Source organism: Pyxicephalus adspersus, chromosome 1 (assembly GCF_032062135.1).
Source record: "Pyxicephalus adspersus chromosome 1, UCB_Pads_2.0, whole genome shotgun sequence".
In the NCBI taxonomy this organism is placed as follows: Eukaryota; Metazoa; Chordata; class Amphibia; order Anura; family Pyxicephalidae; genus Pyxicephalus; species Pyxicephalus adspersus.
Window position 1 is genome coordinate 39,632,984 of NC_092858.1, and position 19,655 is coordinate 39,652,638.

The 19,655-nt window shown below is 37.8% G+C and overlaps 1 protein-coding gene across 1 annotated transcript in view; it reads right to left on the minus strand.

The window, feature by feature from the left end:
- The window catches only part of ARHGEF25 (Rho guanine nucleotide exchange factor 25), a 177,490-nt gene extending 164,597 nt beyond the window's left edge, over positions 1-12,893 (minus strand). The window contains exon 1 of the mRNA XM_072407295.1: positions 12,577-12,893. Coding sequence (XP_072263396.1) covers positions 12,577-12,681 — 105 coding nt within the window. The 5' untranslated portion in view covers positions 12,682-12,893. The remainder of the gene's footprint in view (positions 1-12,576) is intronic.
- Positions 12,894-19,655: the final 6,762 nt, after the last annotated feature.

Genomic DNA, 19,655 nt, shown 5'->3' on the forward strand with positions numbered 1-19,655 from the left:
GCCTGTGTGAATACATGAATGAATTATATCATGAAGGGCTAGCCGATCACTAATGCTGAAGAGGACTAACATGGAAAAAGATGAGGAAGTGCAGGGCCATCAGAAGTGGAGGGAATGCTTTGGCAGCTAAGTGTCTGTAATGTGTAGGTGTGCTGTGCGCTAGACCAGGCATGTTACATTTCAATAATAAACAATAGGGCTAATTAGGTAACAAACCATGGTAATATTTTATTCATATCCTCATAATATCTGTAAAACTATTTTCAAACATTTTCTTAAATGACAGTTTTTAAATATTTAAATGAAGTAAGCTATCTAATCTAACATATTTTTTACTGATAATTACCAAGAGAACCTGTATTCTCCCAAATTTCTGAAGCACTGAGAAGTCTCATATAGATGGGTAATGTTGGCAAACACTGCATTTTGAATATGAATGTAGCACTGATCAAATCCTTTCATTTCAATACAAGACATTACTTTATCCACACCACACTATTGAAGTAAGGGGGGAATCTGCTGAATAGAGTTTAAATGTTATTCTTTAAGTATAAAGCCTTTAAGTTGGCGATGCACAAGCCAGTTTTCAATTTCAACAACTTTTGATTGATGGGAATTGCAAGTAATTGCCAAGAATATACCACCTACAAGTTTAATTGACCACAGAATTTGGTGGATGGGGAAGTCCAAACTGGGCAAAAAATGGACAACTTCAATACAAAAGACTGAATTTAGTTTAAATGAATTCTAAATGGCAACAGAATACAACAACTTTTTTTAAAAAAAAAGCAATTTGATTTTTCCTACTTAGTTATGCCCAGTGTTAGAAAATTAATTCACACCTCTTGATGGTGAATAATACCACCATTTTATGTCTTCATTCAGTTTTCATGTTTTGCCAAAAAGAGAATTGAACATTTGACCACCTTATGAATCTGCTATGGATATGGCCAATTTTATTCTCTCTAGCGTGAAAATGCATGATACAGTAACAGACTTGTGTCCTTGGCTCCACGGAAGATTATCACACAGATTTTCAAGCATGCAAGCATTTAGAAGCACTCATTATCACCCTCTAGTTAACAGCCAAATGTTTGTCATAAGCAATGGTTAGATCAGCCATATCATTTACAACCGTGGAGCTGTGTGGGCCAATCTCTCAGCTCCTGGTTGGTTGCAGTCAGTGTTGCCAATTGTGTCAATCTTTTAGCACAAATACTTCCCGTCCTAGGGGGAAGCTGGAACTGCGGATGTCATAATTCTTTTATAACAGCTCCAAACCCCCCAATGAGAAAGAATAGGAAGTGTAAATCATAAACCTGACTGACATAGAAGAACCATAGAAATTCACATCAGTGGTGGCTATTCGAAGCCACGCGTTTCCTCCAACATTATACTTGTAACAGTCTTCCATTGCTTCATATGAAGGAAACTGGTTGTCAAATGTTTTTGGCCTGTAGAGATCTGTCTACATTTAAAAGAGCAAAGTTTTTATGTCTCTGTCATGACAACCTTGTTGATGGTGACATGTTATGACAGCTGTGACAGCGGTCGACCCCTTGTTTATCCTGGGCCAAATATATCCATGTCAGACTGACGTAGGAAACCCCCTATTGTTTAATGCTGTATTGCAAATACTCCATGTGTCTACAGCAAATGACACCTGATATTGTTGAACTAAATGCATGCGCCCTGTAAAACTTTTTAAAGAATTAATAATTTACTAGAATGTACAGGAATGAAAAATTCTTCTTCTCTATAATAACTTAGACAACCCTATAAACTAGAAGAGTATCATCTTTAGATATATGTGAGAGATGAGAATAAATCTGGATTATTTAAAGGGCTAAACACAGATTTTCACTTCTAGTCTAATCTCAAATCTGAAAGAATTAAATCTGAACTGGATTTAGAAATTGACTGATTGTAATATACTGATTTGTTTATTTCTGTAACAGATAGATTAGACGTGTTAGTAAATATTGATGAAAACTACACAAATTGTATCATGCGTTTGATCAAGTACATCCGATCTGAATTCCAATAATTTCTACCTGAGAAAAGAAAGAGATGAATCTTGTACACGTTTGTGCAGTGTTTTGGAACTGCCATTGACTTGTTCCACATTGTTCAAATTATCAATCAGATTAGTCAATCAAATGCATATTTGGCAGCGTATCTGCTAAGCCTAGAATGCATAGCTAGTAAGCGATGTAGAAATTTGAAAGATTTATTTCTTTACTAATGATCCCGGGATGAAATATTGAAGCGAATATTGCAAAAATATATTTTATGCTGGTGAGCTAGGCTTTTCACTGATGTCTGACATATCACCAGACTCCTGCAATAAGAGTCTAATATCAGATTTCTTTGCTTTGACCACTGCTGCAGCCAAAGAAAACATTGTGAAGCAATTTCACTATTTCTGCAATCCCAGTAACCCCATTTTGATGCTCCAACAGCTGGACTATACAACTAGGATAACAGATAACTGGCACTTCAGTCTCCTTCACTGCTGTGTGAGATCAGGAAAGAATTGTGTAAGAGTTTGGAGTGATAATTCTCCATCACTAGGTGGATGGTGAACTTGCAGAGGTTTGTTACAGAAGCCTAGAGGGTAAATCATATATTAATTTGAGCAGACAGGCCATTTAAAAGCAAAACACATTAAAAGCATATTTTGATAATAACACACGCACGTGGTGTTTTCATATAAAACAGAGACAACGATCTGTACTAAATTGACCACTGAAGCCCAGAAGCTGTATTGTGTAGGCTGCATTACAAACTGACTTGAAGTCATTTTCAGGTTTAGAACCATCCTAATAATTGTGCTGTGTTCACTGTATATTTGCTTTTATAACTTAATTTGTGACAAATTTAGTTCCTAACACATATAAAGATGAAGAGCTCTGTCCTCTCCTCCCCAGCAGCAACAAATCCGTAGAAATGTTTTTTTCTTAAATTAATAATAAATTGCTATTAGAGTATATGTAAACTCTAACTTCTCTTATACAATTTAAATGTTGTTTGCGTGAGTTTCCTCCGGGAACTCCGGTTTCCGCCCACATCCCAAAAACCTGCAGTTAGGTTAATTGGCTTCCCTTTAAAAATTGGCTCCAGACCATGGTAATGACATATGACTATGGTAAATACATTAGATTTTGAGTCCCTTTTAGGGACAGTTAGTGACATGGCTACGGATTTTAAATACCGTATAATAATAAAATTATGTATTCAATGTAACCCTAATCCTCTTCCTGTTCTCCAATATGGTGCTCCTCACTCACAGTGCAACAAGTGTTGTCGCCTTTTAACAGAAAATGTATTACTGGCAGGTTCACCAGGTAAAATTAATTAAGTAAAAACATTTATTCATATTTAATTCCCTATTAATTCTTTGGTACCAAAACATATATTGCATGCTGTGGATGTAACTTTAATTGACGATATCATACATAGCAAACCTATAAAATCTGTTCCAATATTTGTCCATGCAAACCAAATTTGATCTGGCCCAAAAAAAAAAAAATACATACACAATGTTCTAAATTACAAAAAGTGAGCTTTGACCCATGTATTATATATATATATATATATACATACATCTGCTAACAAATAAAAGGCCTATATATTCCAACAAAATGTGTAGCATCTAACATTTCAGGATACACTACAAAAGCTATGATTTTATAAAATATCTCTGGGAAAATAATGCCCACTCTGGCGCTAAAGAGGGAATGTGCCCTAGGAATAAAGTGGTTAAACAGATCTTTTTAGGAGTGCTGGCTGTCTCTTTAAACAAGTCATTCCTCACACATTAGGTCCAGACATCAGAGCTTGGAGGTCAGGCACACATAGCTCACTGGTGAGAAACATAATAACCTAAAGTGACCTAACATGTGGCCCTTGCACCCTCCAAGAGACTTAAATGACTTTTCCAGGAATGGTGGCGAATGTAGGCTCACCAATTCAAGGATTAGAAAATGAGCATTTATGGAAGGCAGAATTTAATGAAATAACACTGAATGATCAAACCTTCAGTTCAGTTATCTATTAGCCAACTCAAACATCTCCTGATCAGTACAAATTGGGTGGGTCTCCCAATTACTGTCTTAAATGCAATCTGGATTTTCCAATTATCTCTTATCAGCAGGAATGAAAACATTATCTGTTAAAATATGCAGCCTTTCTGTCCCCTAGAGATGTCTGTGCTGGTCTTCCTGCCTCCTTCCTGTGTATGGAAGGCTAAAACATGTCCAGTTACATATCATTCTGTATTGAATGCAATTTTTCCAAATTGATGCAAAATTAACCCACCATTGATAGGTCCACAGTCAGGGTTGAGGGACTCAAGTCTTCTCCATAACCTGAAATAATGTCATAGAGCATGAGACCAAACTATTTAAGTAACTGAAAACTTACAACTGACTTGCCTTAACTGATACTTTTGTATTTCAAAATTTTATTGGATTTTTGAGAAAAGGAAAAATAACCATAACAATGCAAATAGAGAACTGAGACTCATAAGTATATATATAAAAAAACAATTCACAAACAGATGGGGAATGGGAAGCGGGGGTGAAGACTTCACTATGTCTGTGGGTAACTTCATTTAGATCACTGTAAATGTTCTGTGAAAAGAAATCCAGGGCTCCCAAATGTCGTCAAATTTGGCTAGTGAGTCCTTTAGAGTATGGGTAAGTTTATCATTTATCGTAACCCAGTTCAATTTGGTAAAAATGGGATGCAGAGGTATTGTGGTTGATTTTCAAGGATATTCTACCTGCCAGTACAATCATCTTAAGGTGCGTACACACTTCCAATTTTTATCGTTCAAAACGAACGATCGATTGGGCAAAAAATCGTTCGTAAAAAGTAACCAACGACGCCGACGAACGAGGAAAGTCGTTGGAAACGAACGTCCGAACGTCATTGAACATCGTTCGTGTGTACGATCGTTCGTTGATCGTCCAGGGGCTGAGCATGCGTAATGAACGAACGTTCGTTCACTTTCCTGTCGTGCACATAGTTCCTCTATCGCTCAAACGATCGTATCTATTGTGTGTACAATATCTACGAACGATCGTGTCGTTATCTCTATGTGCAGGATCGGTGCTATACGATCGTTCGTAGATATCGTGCAGGATCGTTCGTCGTTCGTTTTCCAACGATAATAATTGGAAGTGTGTACGTAGCTTAAGTCAGTAGCAAAAAAACTTTTGGGTGTAAACATCTCTAAGTGAGGAAGAAAGGTATAAGTCCAGTGTGGCCAGATAAGCTTCATTGATTCTCTGATGGGTATTAGAACATTACAGTATGCTATTCATGTCCAAAACTGGATTACTAGCCTAGGAGTGTAAGCTTACTTTATTATTAAAAACATATCTCAAAGAGGCTTGATACAATAATAATAGAAACATATGGTATCTATTAAACGATACTGACAGAGGCATTTTGCAATATACACAGTACATGAGGATCTTACTTGAAAATTCTTAAGACACGTGGCTGCTTTTCTTGAATAGTAAAAGTTAAAGGGGTTATTTTGTAATCAACAGATTATATTACCTTTTTATGATGTACATAATTGCAGACTCATTTTACCAAGGCAAGCTAGGACTGTATGTGTGTTTTTTAGCTATTTATTTAGGATTTGGACATAGTGTGAAAGGATAAGGGGAGATTGGGGGTTTTATCACATGGATGGTTTTGTAGCTGATACCAAAGTGTTGCCTGCAAGTTACAGATGGACCACTACCCTATGCCACTTATCAATAAAAAGAATTAGAATGTTTCAATGATAAGTGGTGTCCGTCAGTGATGGGTATTCATGATAGAACCCTCTGGCATTCACAGTGGATCCTGTGGTGCTTCTTGCAATGTCTTTTAACCCACTGTCTGAATATATACATTTGTTTGTAATGGCCTCCTTTAGGGGACAACTGTACTGATGCAAAAATGTCTTGGGGGGGGGGGGCACCCCACTGCACTGCTCTCCATAGAAAATGACAAATTTACAAATATACTTAATCACAATAATCCAGCACATGTACATAGTTTAAGGGCTTGTTCACACTAATGCATTGTGTTAGCACATGAAGCAAAGCAAGTATCTATGTAGGTGTGTTTAGTAAAACCCACGCACTGCTAAAGTGTGAACAAACCCTTAGTTTGCATTTCAGATTCAATTTAACCATATAGCAGAATTTGGAAAATGCAGAAGAAAATGTACTATAAAATGTACATTAAAATACATCACTGCCATGAGGTCATAATTCCAGCTAGCAATTACATTGCAATGTGATTTATTAGTGAACCTCTCCTTCCATCACTAATAATCCCTTCTTACAGGGAATACAATACAAATTATGGAACATAAAATATTGTGATGTAGAGTCTGTGCCTACCAATACCATAACTACAGAGAATTCTGGAAAGTTGATACTAACAAATGTGGGAATAAAATCACAGTTACAGTTCTTATAGCCGTGTCAGGTTAAAGTATATCTGTAGCTGTAAGCAAACACCGATCAGGCAGCAAGAACATCTTCGTCTCCATGGAAGGAAACCCTGATATAATTACAATTTTCCTTAAAAGAACATTTTGTGAGAATTCCTCTTGGATGCAGTCCACAAAAAGCATTCCTCTTTCAGCACCTATTTTGTATGCATATCTCCTTCCAACATCTCTGCTGGCTTTGGGAAGCCTTTGTAAAGAAACTTTGCCCCAGGGCTGTGTGTATGAAGGTTCATGAGAAGACTATACCTTGGAACAGCCTGCTATGGGAATGTGTGCTAAGTGCCTCTTGGGAAAGAACACATCTTGGTGATCTAAGCTTGTCATAAATCTCTAATCTGAAAACCTTTTTTTCCCAATGTTGGGTACGATGAAAAGGTTACAACGATTGTTTTGGTCTTTACTGCCATAATTGTCTCCTTGGACACATTTAGACCTCCTGTTTTAGGCTTCCTTATACTCCACAGAATGGTAGGTTCTGATCATTTTTGGTAAAGATCTGGCAAGTACAAATGCCCCAGACCTTCTCATTCAGGAAGTTTTTTTTCCTATTAAAATAGTGGTACTGCTTATGTGATCATAACAGACAAACCCTTCCTCTTAGCACTCAGGAAGTAGAACATGATGGAGATCCATGTTTAGTTTTGAAAAGAACCTCATCATTTTAGTGCAAGTTTCTACCAATCTAAAAATCAAAACCCATTTTTACACACTTAAAGCCATGGTCATGCGACATCCCAGCCATGATCTTTCTTGATTTCTGTGTTTGTTCTCAGCGGGGTCCTTTTTTGTGTGTGCACTGGATGAGTGACGTGCACACTTATATTGGTTTTCCAGAAGTTGGGTCCTTTGTGAATAAAGGATAGGGTACAGTAATAATGTCCCCAGTGGGCACAGACACAATGTAGTGCTAGCTCAGCAGTCCCTTCCACCCAGAAGTGGCACTGTCCAGGGACTTAGATGGCAGATTTAGGTAAGTAAACCTTTATTTACAGGGCAGGAAAAACTAAAAAGCATGGGGGTGGGGGTGTAGATTACCGGTAGATGGTAAATGGAAGATAGACCTTGCTTAGAAATTGGCTTTACTTCTCTAATTTGCTCCCTTTGGTCTGTTAAAGAAACCCCATCACTAACATAACTTTCAGGTAAAACGATGATTCTAGCTCTTCCTTGCATTCTTTTTACATTCCATAAATCATGTTTTATTACCTGCAATGTGCCTTTGAACTTTCTAGAAGCATTAACTTGTCAATTCCTTAGCACAGCTCCTCCTAGCACTTTATAGCCCTCTACTTTTCTAGGAAAGGTGAATTACTGTCTGTGCTGGTCCAGCACCTTCATCTCTCCCCTCAGCTCCCTACACAATCATTTATTTAGCTGCTGGGGAGGAGCAGATACTATAAGGTGTGAAAGTTTCAGGACTTTGGATGGTAATGGTTTGGATGCTGGTGTATGTCTAGGCATGGTTAGCTTAGAATTTACCTGCAGATAGCAAATATACTTAAATGCAACGCTTCTGATCTATACCCCATCATTCTAAATTGTGTGAACTGTTTTTGTACATTGAGGGTTGGATAGGCTCTAACTATATATACACTCATGGCCAAAAATATTGGCACCCTTACATTTATGTCAAAAAATGCACCACTTCTCCCAGAAAATTATTGCAATTACAAATGCTTTGGTATTGTCATGTTTATTTCTTTTGTTGGCACAGGAAAAACACAAAAAAGCAGAGAAAAAAAATCTGAGATATTCTGAGGCCATTTTGTGCAGAATGTTTTAGATTTTTTTTTTCTCTGCTTTTTTGGGTTCTTCCAATGCCACCAATAAATAAACATGACAATACCAAAGCATTTGTAATTGCAATCATTTTCAGGGAGAAGTGGTGCATTTTATCACATAGATGCAAGGGTGCCAATATTTTCGGCCATGATTGTAGGTGGTCTTTCACCTTTTCCAAAATCTGGGCTATACAACACTATGTATATCAGTTCAGTAAATGTTGAATCCTCAGTACCAAGGCGGCTGCGTAAGGGGTTCACTTCCAAGTGATACTGAGCATTTGTGGACCTAAAAAGAGTTCTTCACACAAAAAACGATTTTCCGATATGCTATAAAGAACTGTGAAAAGTACTGTAATTGCTTGATTCCCTTTATAATGTCTTTATAATAAAGTCAATATAATTTATTATGAGATCTGTCAGTGTATTGCAGCTGCTCTGGCAACTTTTTAGGATTCGACCAGCAAAAATCTCAGCCAGCATTGAAGTTGTTAAATTTGCAAAAACACCAAACGCTTATCTGGACCTCCATTCCCCTCCCCCTGATCTAATTCTCTGTTTTGTCTCAGTGTCTTAGCTCTGAAGACAGCCAACTACTTAGTCAAAAAAATAAATAAACTTTTTTTTGGGTGATGCAACTGCCTCCAAGATTTTTTACATATGACTCCTTGTGCATTGCGAGGAGGGTGCAGCTGGAAATGGTTAAACGTTTGTATATTCTGTCCTGGAGGAAGTCTATAAGGAGATAATGTACATAATGTGCACGCATTTACAGCACTCATACATGCTGGATATTGCTGTCTGCCCTGTGACTGTACACATAGGAAAGCCAATAAAATATAAATGAAAAATAGTGCAGCCCTGTAACAGACATATAAATGGTGCTGCATGAACACCAGCCTCACAAAAAAAAACCTCAAACGTAGGCGGCAATTTACAAATATTATTCTGGCAAGAATGCATTTTAAAACGTCGTTTTATTTAAACCCAACTTAACTTAAACCTTAAAGAAGAACAAAAAAAAGTTACAGTTTATCAGTCTTTAGATGTTAGCTGCATTCTCAGTCCCCTCCCCCCTTTAGTTTTCACTGGTGATCCTGCCAAAAACCTACTTCTTGCTTGTAACAACACTTTCTTTTTTAAAAAGCAGTTATTGATTCCCTCTAGAAAATATTTGAGCGAAGATTTAATTCCCTGTTGTTTAAATAGAGCCGTAATGTGCTCATTTGGTGGAGCAGTAGCATTGTTACCCTAGCACATGATGTTTTAGGACTACAGAACTCCCCCTTCATTCCTTAACTTCATAAATAGGGGGCAGGTTTATATAGGTTTTCATACTTAGGGCTCTATTTATAAAGCAGGGAATCTGACATTCCCTCAAATATTGCCTGGTGATGAATCAATTACTGCGATTGAAACACATGGACCTGGAAGATTTGCCACCAGGGAATGTTTGATGGAATGCCAGATTCTCTTAGTGTAGTGTCAATGTTTTGTTACTGAATTGTAGAGATTTGTGGATTAGGTGAGTGTAGTTTACCATAGTCATTTATTCTCTGCTGCAAAACTGTTGGGCTGATTGACTGAAATTGTGTTCACTTTCAACATTCAATCACATGCAAAGGAATTTTAAAAAATCAGCATTTTTGCATTTGACGTTATTATCATTATTATTGTGGCACCAACATATTACCCAGCGCTGTACATTAAATAGAGGTTGCAAATGACACACAGATACAGACGGTGACACAAGAGGAGGAGAGGACCCTGCCCTGAAGAGCTTACAATCTAGGAGGATGATGTATTGATTGAGAAGAACACAGATTCACTTTGATAAGTGAATATTTTAGCTCCTTAAAGAGGAACTATACTCAAATATAAAAAACAAAAACACACTTACCTTCAATCTTGCAAGCCAGTCCGATCACTCCAGGGGGTGTGAATTAGGGGGCCGAGAATTAAGGGGTGGTGCCGCACCCTTCTTTTATTTAAAAAAAAAAGGGCGTTGCACCTAAAAAAAAAAAACAACAGAATTTTTACCATACATAAAGGGGTTCTCTACCCTTTTATGTGAAGTGAAAATTCTTAGTTTAGGTACACTTTCATAAATCAACCCTATTGCAAAGCTCTGCTTCACACCTCAGATAATTATGTACCTGATGTACAAATATAATGATATGCTATTTATAGAATCAGATCATCAGGGTTTTAAAAAAGCTGATTGCAGTTTTATGCACACACACACACACATACTAATGCCAGACAAGGAATTTTATAATGTAGTGAAGCCAGTATTGAGATTAAAGCAAGGGCAAGAAAACTAAACACAATGCAATACATATGTGGCGACTGCTTTACTTAGCAAATGATTTTTTTTTTTATTTGCATAGCTGTGACACAAGCACAGAACTGTTGGATTTTTGACTTTAGTCTGCTGCATAAAAGTTATGTCCAGGCATTACTTGAATTTACCCCACCCCCACCCCCTCCAGAGCCACAGTAATTGTTTTCTTTTATTGTGTCATTGTAGCAAGAAACATCTCACTGGGTTTCTAACAAATCATCAAGTATTTTTCTGTACTTGCAGCATTATATACAGAAATAAAGCATTTATATATATATATATATATATATATATATATACACACACATACAATATACAGAAATTTACTGCATATGCCCTTTTTCTAGTTTGTCCTGACGTACACATAGGTTATAAATAGACAGTAAAAGTAGAAGCAGCAGGCTGATAAATTGTTCATCATTCTGATCTTCTGCTCTCCCATTACTATGGCCCCAGTTAGCACATGTGTACTGCAGCACAAAATATTATCTCCTTATGCTGCTTCTTCCTATCCTGGTCTAATCTCTGCTGTACATAGACTACATTAGGCTGACACTGAAGTTGAATTCAGGTACTTACATACCTTTCAATTGGAAAATAACAGGGCAGCAGTGACAACACCTGAGCTACAATGTTTACAGTTTCATTTATGTATTCTCACATAGCTGTACATACAGTATGTTTTTTTGTAATCCCCATACTTTGTGTCCCAGTGACGTCACTTTAAATGTAAGGGTATTCATGTGTATTGATTCATGATGTTTCCATTCTTTTTTTTTGTTCTTTGTTTTCCAAATATAGTATACATGTTTTGAAGTTTTGTTGTCTTTGGCAGCTATATAACTTAGCTTTGGTAAATAGGCATATGCTCAATAGTAGCTAAGGTCTAAAATATGTGTATGTAGCAGTAGTATAACAATAATAGGACAAACAAAACTGTAAAATATAAAAGCAATACATGTATTGATTTCCACCACTGGGCCTGGGATTACTTGGTCAATATACCACTTAAACAAAATCACAGCAACTTCCGCGCCTATGAACGGTTTACCAATATTACATTTAAACACTAATTTAAATTTCATTTACAAAGAGTTAGAAAAGTACTTTTTCCTCTCCACTATACCACCAATATGTTAATATAATAAAAATAAACTTTTTCAAACCTGCCTAAAATCATCCTTAAAAAGCTATTCAACAAGTAGCAAAATTATAATGCTCTAACAGACATCTTCTCTTCAATGGAATGGAAATGTTTTAATGAAATCTGAGGTATAGTTAATGACAGAACTATTTAGTTTTTATTATTATTATTATTATTATTATTATTATTATTAATAATAATAATAATAATAATATTAATAAATAGGATTTATATATTACGCAGCGCTGTACATTAAATAGGGGTTTGCAAATGACAGACAAATACAGACAGTGACAGGAGGAGAGGACTCTGCTTCGAAGAGCTTACAATCTATGAACTTTATAAAACCCTGTGGAATATATATGGGTGCTGTATAAATACAAGATAATAATATTCATAATTGTATTAGTATTTTGTATCTATTCTGCATTATTATATTCTTAGTAAATATACTATTTAATGTCAAAGAAGGAAATAAAGAGAACAAAGTGATCCTAAAATGTATGTTGATCTATTAGGATGATTCATTAAACTTGAGAAAAGAACACAAAGTTACAAATTGAATTCTTGTTTACATTTTCTAATTCTATTGGCAACAACGTTGTGCTTTTTCCAATTTTAATGAATCAGCCCCCAACAAAACCTTTTTAGGATAAATTCTAAAACTGTTAGAATTTTTAGAATTAAAACTGTTTTTTGTTTAGAAAAGTTTGCTCAAAGAAACTTTTTGTTTTGCATTTTTCAGAATAGATATGGAGGAGTAAAATATGTTTATGTGACTTACCCATTGATGACTTGGAAGTACTAAGGATCCCAATATATCTGCCATAGCTCCAAGCATTTGATCTGTACGGGCAACATGTCTCTGTGGGGTCTTCATGTTATGCATCCAAACCCTTTAGGTGTTTCTCTGGGTTTCTGTAATCCACAATGCACTTTTTAGCCAAACGCAGGGGCTGCACCCATTGAAATTGCAATCTGCAGCAGTGTAATGAGGAAAGTTGAGTAGCAGAGAGGTTAAAGAGTCACTTTGCTGAGCCTGAGAAGAGTGTGTGTATGCTGTGCCTATGACAGAGCAAACTGCTGAGAGGCAGGGAGAGGCACTGAGCACAGCAAGCTAAACAGTGATAAATTCAGCAATAGCAGAAAGGCCAGTCCCTTTCACCAACTCCCCTCAGCAAGCCTCACTGGCCTCATTGCTGTGTTGTGGAAGGCAGCCATATGTTTGGTGTAAGTTACCTAACATCCCAAGCAACAGCTGGGATTAGGAGCAGATGCTTAACACTTTTACTGCCAGGAATGTTGGCGCTAAGGCCTCTCTAGCATTATCAGCTCTGTCACTTACCCTTTAAAAAAAAAAAGATGGATGGGATATATTGTATTAAGTCCACATAACTCTGATGACATTTAGGGAATCCCTCCGTGTATTTGGAATTTGTGTTAACAAATAAACATGGATGCCTCAGGCCTGCCTTGTGGGAGCCCTTTGTTATGAAGATAATATTGGAGTCTGGCCCACTAAATTGATGACTCTTCAGCCATTCATTGGAGTACCAATAGTTTATTAAACAATCTCCTGGCCTTGTGTTTATTTTGGTAGGAAACTCACACCCGTGACATGATAAGGATCACAACTAGATGGAAGATGACAAAAAAATTGCTCCAAAAATTCTGTTCGGATCTGAAGTTTGTTTATTAGGTCAGTGCCAAGAGATGATGATAGTAATTATTTAGTTGTCACATTTCATCAGTTTAAAGTAGTCGATGTTGGGTGGTAGCTGGAAGATGATGATATCAGTTAATCATTTTTGCATATTGTGTTTTATCTTAACTAAAAAACACACTTACTTCAGCTTACAAAGAAATATATTTTTCCCAAACTATACAGAAAATGATGTTCCCAGGAACCATACCATTACCCTCTGATCTTTGCATACAATTGTCCCAGGTTTTCGATCTATACAAGATTCTGTTTCTGCTTAACAAACTGCATGGTCCGGAATTAGAGAAAGACACGCTGAACATCAATGCTTGTTTTCAACAAAACAACAATATTTTTTTCCATTGGATTCCCATTTTTATTCTCACTGACTCCAATGCTAGGTTATTTCTCCTTCCACTGACCACAAATTGTTTTTGCTTCCACTGAAACCAGACTTTTTTTGCCTCCCAGTGAGCACCACAAGTCAACGATGATGGTAAAGGTAATAGGCCTGAATTAACCAATAGAAATAGAAGCCATAAGACATTTAAAAGTTACGGAAAGCTTACACCAATTAAAAGTTTATTAAAATGTCAAAACAAAACAGACCTTAAAAAATTCAAATTAACATTCATCAAAATCCCATTCCATCCCTGTATCCGCAATAATTCCCAAAATATTCAAAATTTAGGTCTCAGGTTTTTAGGTGCAAGATTTGGCTAGCATCATGACAATAATGGAGAGTTTGAATAAGCAGCAAATAAAGAATAAAAATCAAGGAACTTGTAATAAAAATAAAAAAAATAAAAATAAATGTGTATTATCTGAGAGACCATACCAACAAATATTATGCAGAAGCTATACAAAGTAGCTCCAGATTGCAGCAGGCATCAGTTGCTATCTAATGCTGCTGCTGCTGCAAAAAGGCTTTACTATATTCACTCCCAAGTCCAGTGGCCTGATACCTACTTTGTCCAAACTACAACCAAACTGTAAACCTTCCCATCATTACTGAAAAGTTCCTGGTCTGGGTGGCCTCAGGGTATGAGATTTTTAGACAGCATTTTTTTGTCTGAGTTATTTTTGTTTTAAATTTTTTATATATATTCCTAGTTTTTTGTTTTAATACCCCCCATATAATTTAGATTCTTTGCCTGTGTAGCCTCAGAAAGTGAGAAAGAAGCATAGTTGCAAGGGGAAATACTTAAAGCCAAAGGCTACCTACCTTTTTACAACTGCGGGTAAAGGTAGGGAGGAGTAAGTGGAAACAGGAAATTCTATGACCATGGAGAAGGGCAGATAGCAGCAAAATTCAAACATTGAAATCTGTGCAGCTTTCTTTTATCTGGAAAAGAATTGTTCAAAAATATAAATAATTAAAACTGTCAAAGTTAAATGAGAGGTAGAGGCGCTGCCACATTGTGGAAGTAGGAGACGAGCCTTGATAATTTGACAACTATCCTATTCCTCCAACACCTCCAAACTGTTGATTGTATGAAGAGGGGTTCTAGGGAACACCCCGCCAGTGGCACATGGTGCAGGACATAGTAGCAGAAAAGCCATATTATTATTATTATTTTTATAGTGTCAACATTTTACACAGTGCTGTACATTAAATAGGGGTTGCACATGACAGACAGATAAAAGGGGGTACTGAGAAGTTCCTGGCTTTGCCCAGAAAGAAGAGAGCCATAAAATAACACATTTATTCAACATATTCCCCCCTTAGACTGATGCACTTGGTACAGCGTAGTTGCAGCTTTTCTAGACCGTTCAAATAAAAGTCCTTTGGTTGGGCCGCAATCCAGCTCTCAGCAGCATCTTTGATGTCAGAAATGTCCTCAAAACGTTGCCCCTTCAGGTGTTTCTTCAAATTGGGGAACAGATAATAGTCCAAAGGGGCCAGGTCAGGTGAGTAGGGGGGATGGTTCACCTATTGGAAATCTAGGGTGTTCAGTTTGGCAACCACAATGTTGGACGTGTGCGCAGGTGCAATATTCTGCTTAGAAAGGATCCTATTGGTCAACTTTCCACAGCGTTCCGTCTTAATTGCCTCCTTCATCTGGTCCAGGAGATTAGCATAATACTGTCTGGTAATACTAGAGCCCTGAGGTAGGTAGTCCACCAACAGAATACTGTCTTTGTCCCAGAAAACGAACACCATTACTTTTTTGGCCGATTTCTGGGTTTGGAACTTCTTTGGCCGCGAGCCCCACTGTAGCGCCTTTCCTTTGACTGTTCCTTGGTTTCAGGATCATAGATGTGGAGCCAGGTTTCATCCTCAGTCACTAACCTAGCCAAAAAGTCCTGTGCAGCTTTAAAATGGGCCAAAACTGCTTTGGATGCTTCAGCTCGTTTCTTCTTCTGATCACTGTTCAAACTTTTCGGCTCCCACTTCACTGAAAGCTTGCGCATGTCTATTGGATAGTGGTGATAACAAACCCAACACTCTTCCGTGAGATGTCAAGTATCTGGGCTATCTTTTTTGGGGATATTCGCCGGTCCTCAATAATCAGCTCATGGACAGCATCGCAGGTTGCCGGGTCAGTTGAGGTTGGGGGCGCCCACTGTGGGGCTCATCTTCAACGGTGAAATGCCCGGTCTTGAAACGAGATATCCAGGTTTTGACAGTGCTATAGGAAGGACACTTCTCCCCCAGTGATTGTGACATCTCAGTGTGAATGTCCTTTGCTGACTTTCCCTGGAGAAACAAAAACTTCATGACGCCTCGTAACTCCAATGACATGAAACTTGCTTGTGCCTCTGCCATCACAGCTTCTCACTAAAAGAAAAAACAGTTTTAAGAATCGCAAAGACCTGATATTTGCACAGTTACATACTAGGATATTAGGCTGTCATATGCCCCCATACTAATTTTTCTATTTCATCTGGAAGGGGGCAAAGCACTGCACTTTTAAAAGAAAGGTTTGGAGTGTTCTTTTAAATGAACAGAAAGTAGGAGCAAGGGGAAAAGGACAAGGAAGACCATTCCAGAGAGTTAGGGCAGCTCTAGAAAAGTCTTGGAGCCGTGCCAGTGATGCGGCTAGTGAGTGAGTGAGGAAATCATTAGTGGGTCATTGGAGGAGCTGTGAGAGCAGCTAAAGGAGTATTTTTCTATCAGGTCAGAAAGGTAAGTGAGACAAGAATTGTGGAGGGATTTGAAGGCAAAGCACAGGAGCTTGAATTTGATTGGAAGCCATTGAAGCAAACTACAAAGAGAAGCAGCAGAAGAGGAGCGGTGGGACGGATGGATGAGTCTGGCTGCAGCATTCATAATAGATTGTGGAGGAGAGAGTCGGGTTAGTGGAATACCAGAGAGGAGGAGGTTACAGTAGTCCAGACAAGAGATGATAAGAGCGTGTACAAGGAGTTTGGTGGTCTCTGGGGACAGGTAGGGGTGGATTTGTGAGATGCTGTGCAGGTAAAAGTGACAGGACCTGGAAATGTTCTTAATTGGGGGATGGGGGGTAAATGAGAAGCCATATTCTTCTCACTTCTCCCAGGCACCGGTAAGGCATTAGCCTGAAAAATGAAATTGTATTTTGGATTGGAATCCTCACCAAGGTTTGTTTGACAGGACAGGAACAACCTCACAGAAAAAAATACAAAAGTATAATAAAACTTTAAAAACTAAAAATTACAACAGTAGTCTCAGTTTACACCAATGCCCTGCGTTGGTTTTTACTTGGTAAAAATGTAACATGTTGCGTTGAAACAGTGCAATGTGTTAAGAAAGGGAAAATAAAATATTCTGGTTTCTACTGTGCAAAAAAAGGATCTCATGTGCACATAAGTGATATGAACACCCGGCTCACACCTATGCATTTACTGCACATCAGTGTATAAATACAGTTAAGTCATGGTTTCAAATGATTCTAGTTGACATCTGTGCAATGTGCTATTCTCATTTCTCTCTTTTTAGATGCTTTAAAGCACATAAAGATAGGATGACAGAACATTGCTAGCAATAGTTTATGCTATGCATTTTGGGTATTGAATCCTGCAGGAATAATCTTCTTTTTTTTGGCTCACATTTTCCACATGGTACTGATCCGGGAAGGACGTTGCACTGCCCCATTTGTAAATCCGGAAGGTGGAAGGCTCTCTGCACAACATTGTTGGTTCACCACTCTATATGTTATCTGATAGGAGAAGTGACATTACTGTCCATTTTTTTTCTGACCATTGAAAACACTTGTTAGTCCTAACAGAGTTTTTTTCTTCACAGATTTCTTGACCTTTGGGGAAATCTTTCTTTTAATGCAAAGTTGGCAGAACTTTAAAAAAAGATGTCTACTCTGCCTGTGTCCCAGTAGTGTCTTTATAATCCAATCATTATTGTATGTCCTTATGTCCTCATCATTTCTTTGTTCAGTTCCCCTCAGCTTCAAAGTTTAATGACAACCACTTTGCTGGTCCTTGTCTATATTAACAATTCTCGTGACCTTTGTGCACAAGTTTCTGTTTATTGTAAATTTATAAATATTTTTAACTACTGTCACAATGAAGCAGGTTATATTACTGTATTAAATTTATATTGTTTATTATCAGAGAACAGGGTTTGGTTATCCTGCAGTATTGGCTCACTGCATTACTTTAGCATCAAAGTTCTGCTACACAAGGCTAAATGGACCCCTTATTTTGTTAGTTTTTTATTATTTTTTTATTGGAAACATTTTTTAAACATTTTTATAAAGAGATTCAAAAAGGCTAAACAAATAAAAGAATAACCACAAATAACGAGATTGAGAAATACCCAACCTAATCACAAATCAAATACAGTAAAACAGAAACAGTGCAAAATAGCAAACACTTGTAAACCCACATAGTAGGCAATTAGGATACTTGCACAAAATCTTCCATACTCATTTGTAATGTGCATATGGAAACAAGAAAAATGAAATTAAATGAACAGAAAAAAGCGCGGAGGGAGGTTAACAAGAAGGAGTTAAGATATGAGAGGTAGGAAGGGATGAGGGGCAACAGGGGTAGGACCCAGGACCATTGGTAAATGTGGGTTCTGTCATATGTACATGAAGGAGGGGGAGAACCACGTTTAAGAAAAAGCAGACTCAAGTTAAAATCATTTGGTTAGTAGTGGGTAATCCAGGGTGACCAAGCATTCTGAAACACCCCTTTTGAATTATTAAGCCTGGCTGTTAAGAGCTCATTAGTGAAATATTAGGTGAATTTATGTTTCAAAGTTAAGAAGTTTAGTTTGGTGCTTGCAGTTTCAGGAGTAACAGCACCTTGTATGGATCATTACAGAGACTTCTCCCTACCAGGGTATAAACAATTTGGTAAACACCAATTCAAAAACGCCTAATATAGGGATAAGACCACCATACATGATAGAGGGAGCCCATTGCTTCACAGTGGTGAAAGCATAGGCTAGACATGTCTGACTTAAATTTTGCTAGTCTAGCCAGGGGAAGATACCAACGCATGAGCACTTTGTAATTTACTTCACAGAATCCAACATGGACAACACCATGTGCCACTGTATCCCAGATCTGCTCTCATTGAGACCAGTCTAGGGGGATGACTGATATCTTCCTCCCAGCGGGTTACATACAGTGGTTTGGTACATACAAAAAGCAGGGAGCAGAATAATAGCTAATTTACCCAAGGGTTTCTTGTTGCAGATCCCTTCAAGGAAGTATGTGAAAGTGGACTAGAAGTGGAATTTGGATTTTAGATCTAAGAGAAGCAAAAGAGCGTATTCCTGAAAGTACTATCAGATCCTTGGCTCTGTGGAGACCCCTAGACAGTAAGTCAGTAGACTGAGCCGGCTCCTTAAACTTAGTTGAGAAAGAGGGATTGGGAACTAAGGCTGCTAGTGAGGTGTGGGGTGACATTAAATTGAGTATTTCACATCATCCCACGCCCTCAGAGTGTTGTAGGAGAGGGCTGGGTATGTTCTTCCGCAGTTGCGGGAGGGTCCAGAGCAAGGTGTCTATTGCTATGGGAGACATGTAATATAGGTCTAAGCTGACCAACAAACGTGTGTACGCGTTAGAATGATAAACAGATAGAGGGGCTAATTGGTACGCTCTATAATAGAACAGGATATTAGGCACTGCCAGGCCCCCATTGGATTTGGATAAGTAAAGAATGTGTTTAGACACCCTAGGTCTGGAACCCCGCCATACCAAATCGAG